General features: G+C 55.5%; 1 protein-coding gene across 1 annotated transcript in view; it reads left to right on the top strand.

The window, feature by feature from the left end:
- The first annotated feature begins 17925 nt into the window (after nucleotides 1-17925).
- Nucleotides 17926-20163, top strand: part of SRP72 (signal recognition particle 72) — a 54207-nt gene continuing 51969 nt past the window's right edge. The window contains exons 1-2 of the mRNA XM_078861253.1: nucleotides 17926-18074; nucleotides 19431-19551. Of these exons, the coding sequence (XP_078717379.1) occupies nucleotides 17990-18074; nucleotides 19431-19551 (206 nt within the window). The 5' untranslated portion in view covers nucleotides 17926-17989. The remainder of the gene's footprint in view (nucleotides 18075-19430; nucleotides 19552-20163) is intronic.

The raw sequence follows: 20163 nt of genomic DNA, 5'->3' as shown, positions 1-20163 counted from the left end.
TCTGGACCTGTACTTGGACTTATTGAAGTTCAAGGTGGAGAAGAGCTTTTCACACAAATATGTGCTCCCAAAAAGGCACATGGTCCGCTTGAACATTCTGGAAAGCTCAGGGAAGCTGGGGTTCAATTCTCGCAAAAATTGCCCAAGCTTGTCTTCTTTTCCACTCACCTCCCTGAACTTGGCTTTGAGGTCAGAGTTGCACTGCAGGTCAATGAGCTCCATTTGAAGCACAGGAGGGGCATCTTGCACATCAAAGGAGAAGGGATCCGCAAAAGTTTGAAAAGTGGCTCTGTGCGTCTTGAAGTCTGCAAATCTGTGATCAAATTCCTCCTGTAGCCTCAAAATGGCATCAACATACTTCTCACCACTGAATGGTGTGCCTGCATTCAGGAGTGCCTTGCATGCTGGGAAATGGCAAAGGTTTGTCTGAGAGAGCTGGGCTTTCCATAGCACAAGTTTTGTGGAGAATGCTCTCACGTTGTCATAGGCAGCACTGACGAGCTGCCCCTCGCCTTGTAACTTCTTGTTCAGTACATTCAGCTCATGCGTGATGTCAACAAGAAAAGCTAAGTACATGAGCCATTTGGGATCACTTAGCACAGGAACAGCCACCCCATCCTTCTCCATGAAGGCTTTCACTTATGCTCTCAACTCCAAACATCTCTTCAAGACGTTTCCCCTGCTGAGCCAACGTACCTCGGTGAAGTAGAGCACATCCTCATATTCTGACTCCATTTCCTCTAAAAAAGTACGGAACATCCGGTGCTTTAAGCCCCTGGATCTGATTTGGTTGATGCATTTCACAACAACAGACATTGTCAAACTTCAGGCATTTGCTGCAAAGGGCCTGATGATGGATGATGCAGTGCAGAGCAATGGCCTCCTCCACACCCTCCTCTTCTAGTTTTCTTTGAACAATTGCCACCAGTCCATTTTTCCTCCCTGTCATTGATGGCGCTCCGTCGGTTGTTATTCTAACAAACTGCTTCCATGGCAAACCGGCATTCACAATGGCATAACACAGCTGGCAAAATATCTCCTGAGCGGTGGTGTGGCCATGCATTGGAATTACTGTGAGCAACTCCTCCATCACTTCAAAATTGTCATCAACACCACGGACATATATTGTGAGCTGGGCAGTGTCAGTGATGTCTGAACTCTCGTCAAGAGCGACTGAGTATCCATTGAAAAATTTGGCTTTCTCACACAGTTGATCATAAATGTCACTTGACAGGTCAGAAATGCGCTCTGCCACGGTCTTAGCAGAAAGGCTGATGTTGCTAAACTGACCTTTCTTTTCCGGACAGACTATACTTGCAGCCTGTAAGATGCACGTTTTGATAAACTCGCCTTCTGTGAATGGCTTTCCTGCCTTAGCAATCATCTCACTAACCACGTAGCTTACTTCGACTGCTGCATTATTCTCTTTGGTTGCTTTCTTGAAGACATTTTGTTGCCTCAGTAGACATATTTTAAGATTGGCAACCGGTTGGCTCTCTCATCTCCCTGGTATTTTGCATACTCCTCAGCATGTCTAGTTGAGTAATGACGTTTGAGGTTGTATTCCTTGTGCACCGCAACTTTTTCTGTACAAATAAGACACGTAAGGGTGCTCATGTGCTCAACAAAGAAATATTGCATCTCCCACTTTTCCTGAATTTGTCTGTGCTCGTCACCAACCTTTCTCTTCACTGCAGGCTTTGAAAAAGACATGATTGGGGCTGTGTGACAAGATATATATTCATTCCACTTGCTGTCGCTCACGCAATAAAGTTTCAGTCAAGTGTTTAGCCAACCAGCGACGCACGGAGACGTAATTTCCGCAAATGCACGTCATTTCCGCTTTTTCCGGTAACAACAGGTGCGTAGATTATGGGGGGGGGGGGGGGGTAATGCGTTCCCATCAGATTTCGTCCCCACACCCCAGTCACAGGCAGACACAGCTGTAGCGGCTGCTACTATACACGCTTCTCTGTTCAAAGTACGGGGATCTGAGCCGGGATGAGCTGTGGATCTGCGCTTTGACGCGCTCCGGTGCGCGCACAGTGGAGAGCCGAAAGAGGGAGAGGAGAGGACTATATGAGGCAGCGTCATTGTGTGACCACGGGGTTCAAATGCTGCTGGTCACTGTCGGGGCTTTCGCTGCCTTCAGTCACATCATCACATTTTTCTATACATTTTTGTGCTTACTTTGTGCCGGCGTGTTGGCTTGCCTGCGTTCCGGGACTTGTTTGAGCAGATCCGGTACCTCTCGTATCGAAAAAAATATGAATATTAAAAAAAGCTTTTTAAGAAATGATTAAAATAAAATATAACAATATAATGTAATCACTAGAAAATTACGGAGCCCCTGTTGACATCGGTGGATGAATTACTAATTTGTGGCCACGCAATAACAAGATAACAGGACCCTGTGGGGTGGGCTGGTAGGACCGAACAATTGAATGGCTATAATAAAATGAAATGGCAAAAAATGGCCGCCAATAAGTGGATGCCCCATGGTCCCGCCCTCCACCCGCGTAACCCCGCCCCGGCCACCCGTGGCCCCGCCCCATCTTGGTGTCCCCGCCCCCAGCTCGTTGCCCCGCCCCTTACCGCCGTAACCCCGCCCCAACCCCGCGTAGCCCCGCCCTCCACCTCGTGCCCACGCCCCCTGCCGCCGTTGCCCCGCCCAGCCCCGCCCCCTGCCGCTGTAGCCCCGCCCAATACACCCCGAGCGGGGGAGAGATTCCCAGGCCTGGCTCGGCTGGAGAGCCACCGACGAGGGGGGGGGGGGGGTAGGGAGTTGTTTTTAATGTAAAAGCTTTAAATTTAAATGTTTCTATTAAAAAAACATCAGGGAATGTAACATTGTTAAACATTAACACCCTTTCACACACACGGGAAAACTATACGAAGGGAGAGCTTGAGGCCTAGGTCTAGGCTTTAGGCCTAGCTGTAGGCCTTAGGCTGCCGTGAGTTAATTGTTAATATAAATGTTTTAATTATTTATGTAAAAGCTTTAAATGTAAATGTTGCTATTAAAAAAACATCAGGGAATGTAACATTGTTAAACATTAACTCCCTTTCACACACGCGGGGGTACGATACGAAGGGAGAGTTTCAGGCCTAGGTCTCGGTTTTTGTAGGGTCATGCCAAGTTTTTTCAGTAGGGGGCGATGTTGCTACACGGACGGACGGACAAACGGACGGACGATATAATCTATTGGTGGCTGATCCACTTCGTTCCTACCAATATAATCTATTGGTGGCTGGTCCACTTCGTTCCTACCAGTATAATCTAATAAGTTATATATAAAGCTTTCTTAACAACAGCATCACAATTTCATAAAATAATAACAAATGCAGACTTCTAAGATGAACCAAAATAATTATGCACATCGTCATGTACAGTCTGTGGCTCGGTGCGTAAATGTCACTACCAGAGGATGAGGGAATTTAAATCATTAAAATTCATCCACACATATCAGGTGTAAATAATAATGTAAAACAGCCCAGACTGTAAAATGTAGATATTAGCTCAATGACGTGTTATAAACTGCTGCGGTTTAGAATAATCTGTCTGCGTCAAGAAGCTCCCAAAACCTCACAGCGCAGCGTGTGCGTAAAGGAGCCGTGGTGTCCCTTGAATTTGCCTTCAATTTAACAAATTGTGTGTGTGTGTGTTCTGTTCGTTTTCTCCGCTGGACACAGAAGTCGCCTTTGCTCAAGATGCCACTTTATTAATCACTGACACAAAGACTGATACCGCCACTGCAGTATAGCCTAAATAAGTCCCACTGCATTGTAAGTGGCATGTGTGTGCTGTTTTAAGCGTCGTTTTATGTGCGTTCCGGGACCTGTGCTCGTCGTACCTGCGCTGTCATATGTACTTAGCGTTCCGGCACCTTGTGATTTACAAATGAAGCACTGGATACATCATGACCTGCGCGAAAGAGGGCGGAAAACTATGAATTTCACCCTCCTGCTCTCCGCACATCCAAAGCCACTCTTTTCTCTCCCGGCTCTCTCTCTCACTCACTCTCACACGTACACAAACACACACACACACGACCCCGCCCCCCATGTCACTCACATGCATGCCGCATTCACTGGACAGGCACACAGTAGGAAACCAGAACATCATAACATTGTCCCACACAGCAGCTAACAGCGGGGTTGCTACAATATAAAACTCGCGGGCCGCACTAACATTAAACTTTCATATTAAGGTGGGGGCCACAAAATATCGTCCCGAGGGCCGCGAGTTTGAGACCCCTGCTCTAAGCGGTTTTGGTTTCTCTAGCCTCAATCCCATTACTCTCTTTCCTCTTACTCACAGTTTAGATGCGTACGGCGCTCCGGTGGTCTCGCCCTCTCTGCACACTTCGACGCGTCTCACGGACGTTCGAGTGACCGAACTGGGAACCGTCCCGGACCCTGACTTCAGGAGTAAGAGAAGGCTCTACCTGTCTGTGCTCCCCTTTTATCGTTAACCTACATCAAAGACAGCCGACCCGAGGGCCTTCTCGGCCAATCAGGTCGCCGTACCGGTTCAGCCGCATTCCCGGTTTCCCTAACAATGGGCCCCCGCTGGCTGCGGCGCCGGTCCACGGGCGCCTTGACTATGCTAATCAGCCACAGTTTCTGTAACAAAGGGCTCGCCGTGGGCTGCTGCGCGGTGGCGGTCCCCGAGCACACCCGCTATGCCAATCAGCCGCCCCCCTGGCTTCTCCCTCCGTTCGTGGCTGCGGACCCCTGCCTGCCTTACCGATACGTGTATGTGGGGGGTGCGTTTCAACCGTGGTGGCTGGACAGCCCCCACCGTGACCATGCAATCTCAACCCAGGTTACAGCGCCGCGGTGCGAATTAGCATCGGGGGAGGTCGCCCAATTCCCTGGCCGCAGGAAACCGTGAAGATTATCCCTATGAGGGCTTTCGGGTGAAAACCTGCCGGCCAGGTGACCTCCCCTCGGAGCTCTATGGGGGGGAAATGTGTGGGGGTGTGTTTATGTGGGGGGCGGTGAGGGGGAAGCGGGGTCGGTCCCGTCGCTTGGTGGTGGCGAGGTCATAGATGGGGCGCCCGCCGAGCGGCTTCGCGGCGGCAGCGGCATCACAAATATATTAGCCAAAATGTGAAATTTGTACCTCTTTGCCACATCAGTAATGGGTCTCAAAAGACCAGGTTTGACACCTTACTTAAGCAGTATTTATGACGTAGATATCTAAAACCTTATTCTTAGATTTGTTGTCATGACTTTTAAATAGCTATATTTTTAAAACGTAATCACTAATGTTCATGAAAATTGGCATGGTTCTTAATAAGGTATTTTGCATTTTCATAGAATGAATCTTCTAATACGTATAAAATGACATTTACTTCCTCTAGGTTTGAAGCTTTCATGACTGCAAGGATTCATACTCTTTGTTTTTTCGGTAAAGTCACGTAGGTAACACAATCAATACAATAAATGAAAACTAAATTAAATCACGATGTTTCGGAGGCAACTCAAGCTTCCTTCATCAGGTGTAAAAAAAGGCACAGCAAAATAACAGTAGCGAGAGTTATTTGTGATGAGACATTGTTATATAGGGTAAGAGGAGGGGGAGGAGCCAAGGAGGACGGGCGCAGGATGGGTGGGTGGGGTGTGGGTGGAGCCAGGAAGGTGAAGGTGGTACTACACGACGGAGCCACGGATGGGGGAGGGGGGATGCAGAGCGGGGGAGAGTAGCGGTTGAGGTTTAACATGGTTAATCACATCTTTCCAATAATTGCTCAATTTGAATCCATCTTCTCGGTTGAAGTTATGTTTATGTTTGTATATCTGTATGGCCTCATGGACACATTTTTGGTGGTATCCAGACGGCTTGCAGAGTACCTTGGTATCGGAGAAAAACTATCATGATCACCCACAGCGTTGTAACAATGATCAACAACGGCCGAAGAATTCGTTCTGCCGTGTTTCGAATATGATTCGTGCTTGTGAATTCGGTCCGAAATATGTCGTTTCGTCTCCCGATATAGCAGTCACCGCAGGTACAACTCAATTTGTAAACACCGGGGTACTGTAAGTCCGGAATTACATCATTTACGGATGGGATCAGATCACGGATTTTGTGTACTGTATTGAACCGGACATGGATCTTGTGTTTGTTTAGAATTTTGGAAATCTTTTTGGTAACGCCTGCTATGTATGGCAGCGTGATGATTTTGATCGGAGTTTCAGGTGGTTGTTTCTGCATGGTGGGAGAAACAGCTTGGCGGATAGTACGGTCTGAGCATCCGATCATCTTGAGGGCCAGATGTACATGCTTTAATTCACTGGCCAGGTGATGTTGGTCAGAGATGCAATGAGCCCGAATGGTATAAAGTTTTGATGAGGGAATTCTTTTGAGCTGGGTGGTGGTGGGAATCAGGCTTCAAGTAGGAATCTGTGTGGGTGACCTTCCTGTAAACAGAATGTCCCAAAGAACCATCAGGCCTCCTCTCAAACAGAACATACAAGAATGGCAGCTTGCCATCTTTCTCCACTTCCATGGTGAATTTAATGGATGGGTGTCTAGAATTGATGTGGTCTAGGAAATGGTTCAATGCTGGGAGGCCATGGGCCAAATGACGAAAGTATCATCCACATATCTCTTCCACAGGGAAGGACGAAGGGTGGATGTTTGGATGGCGTCTGATTCAAACTTCTCCATGAAAACATTGGCTATCACTGGTGATAAGGGCGAACCCATAGGGGTACCCTCATTTTGTTTGTAGAAGGTACTATTCCAGGTAAAGTAAGTGTTGGTGAAGCAGTGCCTAACCAGCGCAGGTACATCAGGGTTCAATCCATGTTGGACCAAGTCTTCAATTATTGTTATGGTGTCAGACACTGGGACCTTGGTGAACAGAGAGACCACATCAAAGCTGACAAGGATATCGTCAGGAGACAGTACAATGTCCTTGACCATAGAAACCAATTGAGTTGAGTTAAGTACTGCTGAGGTTGTCTTGCCAGTGAAGGGAAGCAGAGTATCCGATAAAAAACGGGCTAGCTTGTAGGTAGGAGAGTTGATCGTGGACACGATAGGCCGTCGTAGGGTACCTTCTTTATGGATCTTGGGAAGACCATATAATCTGGGAGGTCTTGCAGCCGAGGGTTTTTGGGAGGGACGTTTGGTTGGTTCAATTAGGGACGTCGAACTAGTAATGATCTTGTTGGTTTTTTGTTAGGCTGTTAGTAGTGTAATGTGAGAATATATCCGAGTTGCTGATGGATCACACCTCATTATGATGATTGGCTCTACCGGTCCTGGCCCATAGCCAATGGGGGGAAGTCTAGGGGCGTGGCCCTGACGTAATGGGAAGGTGACATCTGTAAGTAGAGGATTGGATCTGCTGGCTTTAGCCACAGCCAATGGGGGGACAAGTCAGGGGCGCGGTCCTGGGAACATACGATGGAGTCTAGAAGATTCCATAGAGTTTAACCAGGATTGGTGGAAAGGTACCACGTGACCCGGGTATTAAAAGGGGTGGAGACGGACAACACGTGGTCAGATCTGGAACGAACGGAGGGTGAGGCCATGCTGGAGCGAGGTCCAAGCTGCCACGTGGCCGCGCGTATGTCTCTCTCTCTCCCTCTCACGCTGTCTGTCAGCAGCGTGAAGGAGCAAGATAGGAGTGTTGGGAACGAAAGACAAATAAAGACCGGATTCCAGAAGTCACTTCCACGACCTTTATTACATTGGTGACAGAAGTGCTTCTTGAGACCGTTTGGACAATTATTAGAAAATGTCCAAGCACCTCAAGAAAAGAAACCCACCGGATCCTCCGTCGGATGAAGATGTCGAGGCGGACAAGGACGAGCTGCTGGGAGCCACGGGTCCTCTACCGCCGTCTGCCGCTCTCCCCGACGCCGCGCATCGACGACAGGCCGGCGAGGCGACGTCTCCAGCTGCGGACGAGGGGGGGCGTCGGGTGGCGGAGCAGATAGAGTCGCTCCGTGCGATCCTGCTAAATCTTGCAACGGCGGTCGCGTCATCAGCGGCCCTCGGTCGGCCACATGGAACTCACCCAAGGGCCGATGACCAAGATCTTCAGCGGGAAATGCCGTCCGCCATTACTCCTGCCGTGGAGGGGGAGGCCTCCATCTTGGGCGGGGCTGCTGCCACGCGGCCGCCGGATGTCATCTTGGGCGGGGCTACTGCCACGCGGCCGCCGGACGCCATCTTGACGGAGCCGCGTGCTGCGCGGGGAGCGGGATCTGACACGCCCGAGGCCTCGGATATTCACCGCGGCCATCGCCTTCCTCAAATTAAATAATTTGTCACCGGGGGCGACTGGAGCGCGTTCACGTGGCAGTTCGAGTGAGCCTTTCGGTCGGTGCGATAGACGGAGGCAGAAGCGCTGGAGGTTCTGCCCAGGCTATTGGACGACGTCTTCTTGGCAGTCTTCCGCTCCATCCCGGTGAGTAAGAAAAAGACGCTGCGTGACGCTTTCGCGGAAATGGCGAAGTTCTACGAGCCGCCGACGGCGGCTACCAGGAAAATCATGCAGCGGCGTCGAGGAGCGGATGAATCGCCCTTGGCCTACCGAGGGGCGCTGTTGGCGCTTGCCATGGCCGCCTACCCCGATTCGTCAGCCGATCTCCTGGATCCTCTCATCCTTTCTAGAATGATTGAGTTTTCCCAGGAACTTAGCATATCATTACCGGTGTGCGGCCACGAACCGCTAACGTCTCGATGGGCGGCGCGCTGTTTGGACGCCAAGTTCAAGCTCAAACGCTGGGACCAGATGGCTGCATGGATGGGAGATCCTGAGATAGACGAGCCACCGTTGGGATGGACCCCATGTCGTGTCGTCCACGGCTCCAACGACTCCAGCGACGACGAGGTGATGGCAGCCGTTCCTCGCTGGGTCCCGAAACGCTGGCTGCGTGACCAGCGTGACGGGGCCGGACGTCCACGAGCGGGGACCGGGGCGGCCGACCGCCGGGCGGGGGTTGCCGACCGCCGGGCGGCGACGGCCACATGTTTTAAGTGTGGCCAACAAGGCCATTTCGCCCGGGATTGCCGCTGCCGACTTCAACCTCCTCAGCTCCCGTCGGGCCGACTTCCATCTCCTCCACCGGACGTGGATCCACGGCACCCTCTGGCAAGTCGGCACATATCGGACACCCGGCAGGTCTTGACACATCACGCATCCACTCGCACCCATGTTTGCACTCCTGAAGGGAATTGTGGATCACCTGGGTCGATGCCACACTCGGTTACACAATGGAAAAAATTGGCTCGAAGGGTGGTGACAGCCGCGTCGGGGTCCTCGACGGTACGGGGTACTATCGATGGGATCGATATCCGTATTTTGGTGGACACCGGCGCGTCTGCAACCATCATTTCCAATGTTATTTTTTCATCTCCTGTCCATTCCTGCGTCGCGGATCCGACCGGCTAACGATGCATGCGTTGCTGCGAATGGGGGTAGCATGGGTATTTTGGGGCGAGTAGATGTGCGCATTGCTATATGGAATATCACCGCGGTGGGACCAGTTTTGATCTCGCGTTCATTGGCCGTCCCATGCTTATTGGGCACCGATTTTCTTCGTCGGATGCCCGTTAAAATACTCGTCAAGGTTGCTTGGAAATGCCAGGGGGCCGTAGAATGTCCTTTCTGCCGTCCCTGCTGGGCCGTTCGCCCCCAGGAAACGCTATTAACACGATTGTTGCTGTCACGGAAGAAGTACCATCAGGCTCACAAATGCTTATTCCGCTGCGTTACCGAAAGCGGTTGGAAGCCGCGGATGATGCGACGGGTGTGTTGTTGTCCCCGTCGAACTCTGTGGCAAAATCCTTTTCCCTAGTGGCGGCTCAAACTATCGTTCGGCCTGGTCAGGCCCCGTTTATACAAGTGTTAAATGGGGGCCCGGACCGGGTCGTCGTCCCGGCTGGCTCGGTGTTGGCTCACGCCACTACCGATTTCACCAGCTTTGAGAGCGACCAACCCACAAAAATGGCCGCTGGCGTGCCACGATCCGATCGTTCGGACGATCGATGGATCGCAGAATTGTGCGGGGAAAATACGTCCTTGTCGGCCAAGCAGCGGAGCGCCTTGCATTCACTATTGTCGGAGTACGCTGACGTTTTCAGTAAAAACGATTTGGATTTGGGCCATACCTCGCTCTTGTCGCACCATATCGACACCGGTGCGGCGGGACCAATTTGTATGCACCCGCATCGCATGAGCCCTGCAGAAAGGGAACACGTGCGTGGCGCGGTGGACGACATGTTGGCGGCCAATATAATTTCGCCGTCCAACAGTCCTTGGGGCGCACCGGTGGTGTTGGTTAAAAAGGATGGCGGAACGAGGTTTTGTGTAGACTTCCGCTGATTGAATAAGATATCCGTGGCGGACGCATACCCCTTGCCACGGATGGACGACTCGTTGGATGCTTTGTCGGGGGCAAATTTCTTCTCTACCCTTGACCTGTCGTCTGGGTTTTGGCAGCTTCCCCTCGATGACACGTCCAGACCGAAAACGGCGTTCCACACGCCGCAGGGCCTCTTTGAATTTAACCGCCTACCTATGGGCTTGAATGCAGCACCGGCGATGTTCCAACGCCTGAAGGAACTGGTGCTAGCGGGGCTGCAGTGGGAAACGTGCTTCATATATTTGGACGATATCATCGTATTTAGTCGCACCTTCGAAGAACACCTCCAACGACTGGAGACTGTCTTTCAGAGGATGCGGTCGGCTGACCTTAAATTTAAACCAAAGAAGTGCCACCTTTTGCAACGATCTGTCCGCTACCTGGGACACATCGTCACGGACCCTCAGAAAACGTCGTGTGTCCGAGAGTGGCCCACACCAACTTCAGTGGGCGACGTACGGCGGTTTATAGGGTTCGCATCCTACTATCGCCGATTTGTTAAGAATTTCGCGATGCTGGCTAAGCCACTGCATGTTCTGACAGGGAAGAATCAGAGATTTAAATGGGGCCCGGAAGAGGAGCGCTCTTTTCAATCTCTCCGGGATCGCCTGGCCACCGCTCCGACACTCGACTACCCAGATTTTCCCAGCCGTTCATCCTTGACACGGATGCTAGCGACATCGGCATAGGGGCTGTTTTGTCGCAACGGAAAGACGGGGTCGAGCGAGTGGTGGCATACGGCAGCAGGGTTCTGTCTCCTGCCGAGACGCGCTATTGCGTGACGCGACGGGAATTGCTGGCAATCGTCCATTTTGTTCGCCAGTACCGGCCATACCTGTATGGAAGGAAATTCCTCGTGCGCACTGACCATGCTGCCTTGCAATATTCTTTGAAATTGGAACAACCGTCCGGTCAATTGGCTCGGTGGTTAGAATCGCTGCAGGAGTTTTCCTTCAATATCACGTACTGCAAGGGTACTCGCCATGGCAACGCGGGTGCTCTCTCTAGGTTGCCCGCGACTCCTCCCTGCGCCTGTCTGACGGGTACGCACCGCTGTGCGGCGCTGCCTACCCCGCCCTGTCCGGTCATGGGGGAGATGTCAAAGGATGAAGGCCAGGATGTACCCGTTGGCGCCGACAATACGCTACATTTGCCGCACTCGGTGTGGCTACGCGAGCAAGAGGCTGATGCCTCTTTGGCTCCACTGCAGGAATTGGTCGGGATACCGAGATCTCATTTGGCAGGATGGAAATGGCAGTTGTTTCGGGGCCAGGCGGGATTACTGATGTGTACGGATGGGTTGTCGGCCCGTTCACGCCTGGTTGTGCCGACGTCCCTTCGCCACGATCTGATCCGCGCGCTGCACGCCGACAAGCTGATGCACCTTGGCATGCAGAAAACATTGGCCGCGACGCAGCAGGATTTATTTTGGCCAGGCATGACAGCGGATGTCACTAACTTTATACAGGTAGGAACAACAGTTCCACACTGCCCACCAGGGATTGTCTGTCTGTCTGTCGTGCATGGCCCCGCCCCACCAGAGCCCTCCCATTGGCATGGGGGCACCGACCAATGGGAGCGGTGGGTTGGGGTTGGTAGAGGGAAGGGGTTAGTGGTGGGGGGGGGGGGCACCGCCGCGACTCGGGCCAATGAGGAGACGGGCGATGTTTCATTCACAAAATTGAACTGGGGGAGGGTGGCTTCATTCATAAAATGGATGCCTTGAAAAGAAAAAAGCGGATCTTTTTGCCTCGTGTTTCTTTCAACATTCCCAGCCTTAAGGTGATTCAGTTGGGGGTGGGAGGGGTGGGGCTGGGTGGAGAGGGGCTGGGTGGGGAGGGTGAGGGTGGGGCTGGGTGGGGAGGGTGAGGGTGGGGCTGGGTGGGGGTGGGGCTGGGTGGGGCTGGGTGGGGAGGGTGGGGCTGGGTGCAGAGGGTGAGGGTGGGGCTGGGTGGGGGTGGGGCTGGGTGGGGAGGGTGAGGATGGGGCTGGGTGGGGAGGGTGAGGATGGTGCTGGGTGGGGAGGGTGAGGGTGGGGCTGGGTGGGGAGGGTGGGGCTGGGTGGGGCTGGGTGGGGCCGGTGGTGAGGGTGGGGCTGGGTGGGAGGGTGAGGCTGGGTGGGGAGGGTGAGGGTGGGGGCTGGGTGGGGAGGGTGAGGGTGGGGCTGGGTCGGGAGGGTGAGGCTGGGTGGGGAGGTGAGGGTGGGGCTGGGTGGGGAGGGTGAGCGTGGGGCTGGGTGGGGAGGGTGAGCGTGGGGCTGGGTGGGGAGGGTGAGGGTCGGGCTGGGTGGTGAGGGTGGGGCTGGGTGGGGAGGGTGAGGGTGGGGCTGGGTGGGGAGGGTGAGGGTGGGGCTGGGTAGGGAGGGTGAGGCTGGCTGGGGAGGGTGAGGGTGGGGCTGGGTGGGGAGGGTGAGGGTGGGGCTGGGTGGGGAGGGCGAGGCTGGGTGGGGAGGGTCGGGCTGGGTGGGGAGGGTGAGGCTGGGTGGGGAGGGTGAGGGTGGGGCTGGGTGGGGAGGGTGGGGCTGGGTGGTGAGGGTAAGGGTGGGGCTGGGTGGGGAGGGTGGGGCTGGGTGGGGAGGGTGGGGCTGGGTGGGGAGGGTGAGGGTGGGGCTGGGTGGTAAGGGTGGGGCTGGGTGGAGATGATGAGGGTGGGGCTGGGTGGGGAGGGTGGGGCTGGGTGGGGAGGGTGAGGCTGGGTGGGGAGGGTGAGGGTGGGGCTGGGTGGGGGAGGGTGAGGGTGGGGCTGGATGGGGAGGGTGGGGCTGGGTGGGGAGGGTGAGGCTGGGTGGGGAGGGTGAGGGTGGGGCTGGGTGGGGAGGGTGAGGCTGGGTGGGGAGGGTGAGCATAGGGCTGGGTGGGGAGGGTGAGCGTGGGGCTGGGTGGGGAGGGTGAGTGTGGGGCTGGGTGGGGAGGGTGGGGCTGGGTAGGGAGGGTGAGGCTGGGTGGGGAGGGTGAGGGTCAGGCTGGGTGGGGAGGGTGAGAGTGGGGCTGGGTGGGGAGGGTGAGGCTGGGTGGGGAGGGTGAGGGTGGGGCTGGGTGGGGAGGGTGAGCGTGGGGCTGGGTGGGGAGGGTGATCGTGGGGCTGGGTGGGGAGGGTGAGGGTCGGGCTGGGTGGTGAGGGTGGGGCTGGGTGGGGAGGGTGAGGGTGGGGCTGGGTGGGGAGGGTGGGGCTGGGTGGGGAGGGTGAGGCTGGGTGGGGAGGGTGAGGGTGGAGCTGGGTGGGGAGGGTGGGGCTTGGGTGGGGAGGGTGAGGCTGGGTGGGGAGGGTCGGGCTGGGTGGGGAGAGTGGGGCTGGGTGGTGAGGGTGAGGGTGGGGCTGGGTGGGGAGGGTGGGGAGGGTGGAGCTGGGTGGGGAGGGTGGGGCTGGGTGGGGAGGGTGAGGCTGGGTGGGGAGGGTGAGGGTGGGGCTGGGTGGGGAGGGTGGGGCTGGGTGGGGAGGGTGAGCGTAGGGCTGGGTGGGGAGGGTGAGCGTGGGACTGGGTGGGGAGGGTGAGTGTGGGGCTGGGTGCGGAGGGTGGGGCTGGGTAGGGAGGGTGAGGCTGGGGTGGGGAGGGTGAGGGTCAGGCTGGGTGGGGAGGGTGAGGGTGGGGCTGGGTGGGGAGGGTGAGGCTGGGTGGGGAGGGTGAGGGTCAGGCTGGGTGGGGAGGGTGAGGGTGGGGCTGGGTGGGGAGGGTGAGGCTGGGTGGGGCTGGGTGGGGAGGGTGAGGCTGGATGGGGAGGGTGGGGAGGGTGGGGCTGGGTGGGGAGGGTGGGGCTAGGTGGGGAGGGTGAGGGTGGGGCTGGGTGGGGAGGGTGGGGCTGGGTAGTGAGGGTGGGGCTGGGTGGGGATGGTGAGGGTGGGGCTGGGTGGGGAGGGTGGGGCTGGGTGGGGAGGGTGAGGCTGGGTGGGGGAGGGTGAGGGTGGGGCTGGGTGGGGAGGGTGAGGCTGGGTGGGGAAGGTGGGGCTGGGTGGTGAGGGTGGGGCTGGGTGGTGAGGGTGGGGCTGGGGGTGAGGGTGGGGCTGGGTGGTGAGGGTGGGGCTGGGTGGGGAGGGTGGGGCTGGGTGGGGAGGGTGAGGCTGGGGCTGGGTGGGGAGGGTGAGCGTGGGGCTGGGTGGGGAGGGTGAGCGTGGGGCTGGGTGGGGAGGGTGAGGGTCGGGCTGGGTGGTGAGGGTGGGGCTGGGTGGTGAGGGTGAGGGTGGGGCTGGGTGGGGCTGGGTGGGGAGGGTGAGGCTGGGTGGGGAGGGTGAGGCTGGGTGGGGAGGGTGAGGGTGGGACTGGGTGGGGAGGGTGAAGGTGGGGCTGGGTGGGGAGGGTGAGGCTGGGTGGGGAGGGTCGGGCTGGGTGGGGAGGGTGAGGCTGGGTGAGGAGGGTGAGGGTGGGGCTGGGTGGGGAGGGTGGGGCTGGGTGGGGAGGGTGAGGGTGGGGCTGGGTGGGGAGGGTGGGGCTGGGTGGTAAGGGTGGGGCTGGGTGGGGATGGTGAGGTTGGGGCTGGTGGGGAGGGTGGGGCTGGGTGGGGTGAGGCTGGGTGGGGAGGGTGAGGGTGGGGCTGGGTGGGGAGGGTGAGGCTGGGTGGGGAGGGTGGGGCTGGGTGGGGCTGGGTGAGGGTGGGGCTGGGTGTGGAGGGTGAGGCTGGGTGGGGAGGGTGGGGCTGGGTGGGGAGGGTGAAGGTGGGGCTGGGTGGGGAGGGTGAGGCTGGGTGGGGAGGGTCGGGCTGGGTGGGGAGGGTGAGGCTGGGTGGGGAGGGTGAGGGTGGGGCTGGGTGGGGAGGGTGGGGCTGGGTGGGGAGGGTGAGGGTGGGGCTGGGTGGGGAGGGTGGGGCTGGGTGGTAAGGGTGGGGCTGGGTGGGGATGGTGAGGTTGGGGCTGGTGGGGAGGGTGGGGCTGGGTGGGGTGAGGCTGGGTGGTGAGGGTGAGGGTGGGGCTGGGTGGGGAGGGTGAGGCTGGGTGGGGAGGGTGAGGGTGGGGCTGGGTGAGGGTGGGGCTGGGTGGGGAGGGTGAGGCTGGGTGGGGCTGGGGAGTGTGAGGCTGGGAGGAGAGGGTGGGTGGGGAGGGTGGGGCTGGGTAGTGAGGGTGGGGCTGGGTGGGGATGGTGAGGGTGGGGCTGGTTGGGGAGGGTGAGGCTGGGTGGGGAGGGTGTAGGCTGGGTGGGGAGGGTGAGGGTGGGGCTGGGTGGGGAGGGTGAGGCTGGGTGGGGAGGGTGAGCGTGGGGCTGGGTGGGGAGGGTGAGGGTCGGGCTGGGTGGTGAGGGTAGGGCTGGGTGGTGAGGGTGAGGGTGGGGCTGGGTGGGGAGGGTGAGGCTGGGTGGGGAGGGTGAGGCTGGGTGGGGAGGGTGGGGCTGGGTGGGGAGGGTGAGGGTGGGGCTGGGTGGGGAGGGTGAGGCTGGGTGGGGAGTGTCGGGCTGGGTGGGGAGGGTGAGGCTGGGTGGGGAGGGTGAGGGTGGGGCTGGGTGGGGAGGGTAGGGCTGGGTGGTAAGGGTGGGGCTGGGTGGGGATGGTGAGGTTGGGGCTGGTGGGGAGGGTGGGGCTGGGTGGGGTGAGGCTGGGTGGGGAGGGTGAGGCTGGGTGGGGAGGGTGAGGCTGGGTGGGGAGGGTGAGGGTGGGGCTGGGTGGGGCTGGGTGGGGAGGGTGAGCGTAGGGCTGGGTGGGGAGGGTGAGCGTGGGGCTGGGTGGGGAGGGTGAGTGTGGGGCTGGGTGGGGAGGGTGGGGCTGGGTAGGGAGGGTGAGGCTGGGTGGGGAGGGTGAGGGTCAGGCTGGGTGGGGAGGGTGAGGGTGGGGCTGGGTGGGGAGGGTGAGGCTGGGTGGGGCTGGGTGGGGAGGGTGAGGCTGGGAGGGGAGGGTGGGTGGGGAGGGTGGGTCTGGGTGGGGCTGGGTAGTGAGGGTGGGGCTGGGTGGGGATGGTGAGGGTGGGGCTGGGTGGGGAGGGTGAGGCTGGGTGGGGAGGGTGAGGCTGGGTGGGGAGGGTGAGGGTGGGGCTGGGTGGGGAGGGTGAGGCTGGGTGGGGAGGGTGGGGCTGGGTGGTGAGGGTGGGGCTGGGTGGGGAGGGTGGGGCCGGGCAGGGAGGGTGGGGCTGAGTGGGGAGGGTGAGGCTGGGTGGGGCTGGGTGGGGAGGGTGGGGCTGGGTGGGGAGGGTGAGCGTGGGGCTGGGTGGGGAGGGTGAGCGTGGGGCTGGGTGGAGAGGGTGAGCGTGGGGCTGGGTGGGGAGGGTGGGGTTGGGTGGTGAGGGTTGGGCTGGGTGGGGAGGGTGAGGCTGGGTGGGGAGGGTGAGGAGGGTGAGGCTGGGTGGGGAGGGTGGGGCTGGGTGGGTCACCCCGTGGTGCCCTTATAAAACTCAACGTTTAACCTACACACACTATACACGACACGATGCACTACACTTATACAGGTAGTAACATCTACCACACTGCCCACCAGGGATTGTTTGTCTGGCTGTCGTGCACGAATGCGCTGTCCAACCAAGTTCCTACCTGCCCACTCCGAAGGAACGTGTTAATAAAATAAAATTCTCACGACGTTTCGGCCACAATGCAAGCAGCCGTCCTTAGGTGAAGGACAGGGCTGTCGGAAAGACAGTGTCCGAATGAACACCACCAAGCCGGCAGGGTATATTTAAGCTGGGTTAGAGGAGCGCGCCTTGACAAAGGAATTTACATATCAACAGAGGAATTTAGCATATTTATGGTAAGTGCAGATATGGGATTAGTCACTACTTGTGGAATGTGTAGGTGGTGGGGGGGGTCTCAAAGGCATATTATGCTCGTGTATTATGTAGGATTAGCAGTAATAAAGGGAGATACATTTTAATAGTAAGGAGCTGCAGCAGCCAAACCACCACGTAAAAAAGTAAAATATAAACTACATCAATATCATCAATATACTCAATATTCTCTCCAATAAGCTGAGCTACTAACAGTAAGTCATACATTACACTTCTATGTCGCAAAAATATAATATGCCTCCAGCTAAACTTTTTTCTTACATCACACGGATATACCCCGTACATTACACTGCCATAGACAAACCCAACATTAAATTAGTACCTTAGTACCTTTCACGCGACGGTCAATGGTATAGTGCAGGGGTCGGCAACCAAAATAACAAGAAGAGCCATTTCTTTCCAATTCGGTACAAAATTCAGTATTTCAAGAGCCGCAATGCATCTGAGTACATACTGTACATACGTAAATATTGTCAAGAAGCAGCCCGTAAAGAGCTGCATGCGGCTCCGGAGCCGTAGGTTGCCGACCCCTGGTATAGTGTATAGCAGATTGTATAATAATAAATAGTATAAAAGTGTAACGTATAAGGTAATATATAGTATCGTAATTGTATAGTGAATATACAGCAGTGTTGTATACAGTAGGGTGTGTAGAATAATACATAGTGTAATATTACAATGTATAGTCTAAGGCGGTGTATAGTAACGCAATGTATAATTTAATGTTGGGTTTATCTAAAACGAAAGGCGCCAAGTGACCCCGGAACGCGAAAGGCGCCACGTGACCCCGGAACGGGAAAGGCGCCACGTTACCCCGGAAAGCGAAAGGCGCCACGTGACCATCGGAACGCGAAAGGCACCACGTGACCCTGATGTGATCGGCGTCGCGTGTCGTGGGGGTGTCATGGCCGCGAGCGTTGCCCCCGCTCTCTGGGGGGAGGTGAAGCGAAGCGGAGATCCGGGCCGCACGCTCCGCATCCTCAACAAGAGTGAGGAGCGTGCAATGCGCGAGCACTCACAAACTCACTTGTGTCGAATGGGGGCCGGGGGGCGACAGAAGGCGTGTGAGGGTGTAGTTGTGCGTGAGGTTTGGATACACGTGTCAGTGGGGTGTGAGAGCCAGATGTGGGGGTTGAGCCGTGTGGAGCTGTGTGGGACCTGTCTGTGAGAAGCTCTGTGAGGTTCATTTTTGTACTGTACGAGCATTATGAGGATAGTGCTGAATGAGCGTGAAGATAGAGCTGAGTATGAGAGTATGTACGTATGTTTAACTTTTTTGCACCGTACGTAGCCAACCGTAGTAATCGGAAGTGTGGGGGAAGGACAATAAACTAACCACAAAAATTTGGTTTAAGAATTGAGTTTTCAATCTAGATGTAAAAGTGCATAGCTTCATTGGCTTTCTAATATCGGAAGAAAGAGCGAACCAGACGGTCGCAGAAGCACATCTGAATGCTCGCGATACAGTAACCGTATTTGTTCGATGGCTCGCCAAAAGCCGCTGCTGTGAAGAGACGGGAGTTCGCGTGATGGTTTATGCTCCTTGAGGTCAGCAAGGTATTGTGGTTTATCTGTGGCAAGCACTTTGTGTGTAATGAGTCCGACCTTATAGTGTACAGTATTCGTTCGGCAACCGGAAGCCGATGCAGCTCAGCGAGCACAGGACGGACATGATCGGATCTTGGGGTACCCGTCACGACACGTGCCAAAGAATGTTGTACACCCCGTAGAGTAGTGAGTTGCAATAATCTAGCCTTGTCGGTACTATGTTACATACTGCCGTGTTGGCTACAGTACGTCACGACGCAAATAGTGGTCGAAAGTGTCGTAGAGCCCTAATATGAAAATTGCAGGACCTGACTATTTTCACGTGGTAATCAAACGACATTCTGCTCGAATATGTTGTCGAGGCTCTTTAGATGAGTATAACACTGAACCGTGGAGTCTGCGACCGCCACACCCGTTCCTCCCACACATTCTGGAGCTAGGTGTGAGACTAGAGCAGGGGTCGGCAACCTACGGCTCCGGAGCCGCATGCGGCTCTTTACGGGCTGCTTCTTGACAATATGTACGTGAGTACAGTATCAGATGCATTGCGGCTCTTGAAATACTGAATTTTGTACCGAATTGGAAAGAAATGGCTCTTCTTGTTATTTTGGTTGCCGACCCCTGGACTAGAGCCTTGTTTAAGACAAGCATCCTTACGTGGGAAGCGGTTGGATGGAGCCGCAGATGTGGAGCAATGTTTCAGGGTGGATCCATGCATGAGAGTGGTTTGCGTGTGTTTTTCTATGACATCTCCCTGCATGGATCTCTCCTTGTGGATGTCTCTGTGCCGTACGCAGTCTTGCAAGACAGCAAGGAGGACGTGACTGCGCTGCATTGCAAGGTCGTGTGCCTCATTCAGCAGGGCAACTTCAAGGAAGCCCTGCACCTTATCAACAACAACTCCAAGCTTCTGACCGCGTAGGTTCCACTGCAATTGAGCAGGCGAATGAGTGACCAGTGCAGAAGTGGTTCACATCGACTTTGGCATAGCATGTAATTTGTTTGTCGGCTTATCTCAATGTAAAGGTCTTCACAGCCAATATTATGGTTCATAATTGATTTATTGTTAGGCTTTGTAATATTACGACCAGATATGTCATAAAACCCTCCACGACCAGACAATTGTTACTTGTTCAAGTATTTAACGAGCCAATAGTTTGATGAACAATCCGCACAACTATATTTAGCAATTAGACACATTGGATAAAATATGTCAATACGCGGCCTATTTCAAACATTCTGAATTATTTTATTTTGTTTACGAAATATTCCATGCAATAATCATAGATAATAATAAAAAATACAAATAAAATACCTACCAGATAAATAGCATTTAGTCCTACATTTTTTAATTAATTCATTATAAAAATATAACTTTTAAATAAATTATTTCTTTTGAACTATTAATCGTATGATGATTCACTTAAAACTAGGTCAGATCACATCAGGGGCGAGATCTAGGAAGTCAAAATAAAATCCAGCAAGCTAGAATAACCCTATCACATCTTGCCAAGTTTCTTAAATAGGTGT

Source organism: Lampetra fluviatilis, chromosome 12 (assembly GCF_964198595.1).
Source record: "Lampetra fluviatilis chromosome 12, kcLamFluv1.1, whole genome shotgun sequence".
Classification (NCBI taxonomy): Eukaryota; Metazoa; Chordata; class Hyperoartia; order Petromyzontiformes; family Petromyzontidae; genus Lampetra; species Lampetra fluviatilis.
Note: the sequence above shows the minus strand (reverse complement) of the source record. Positions and strands in the feature narration are given on the sequence as shown.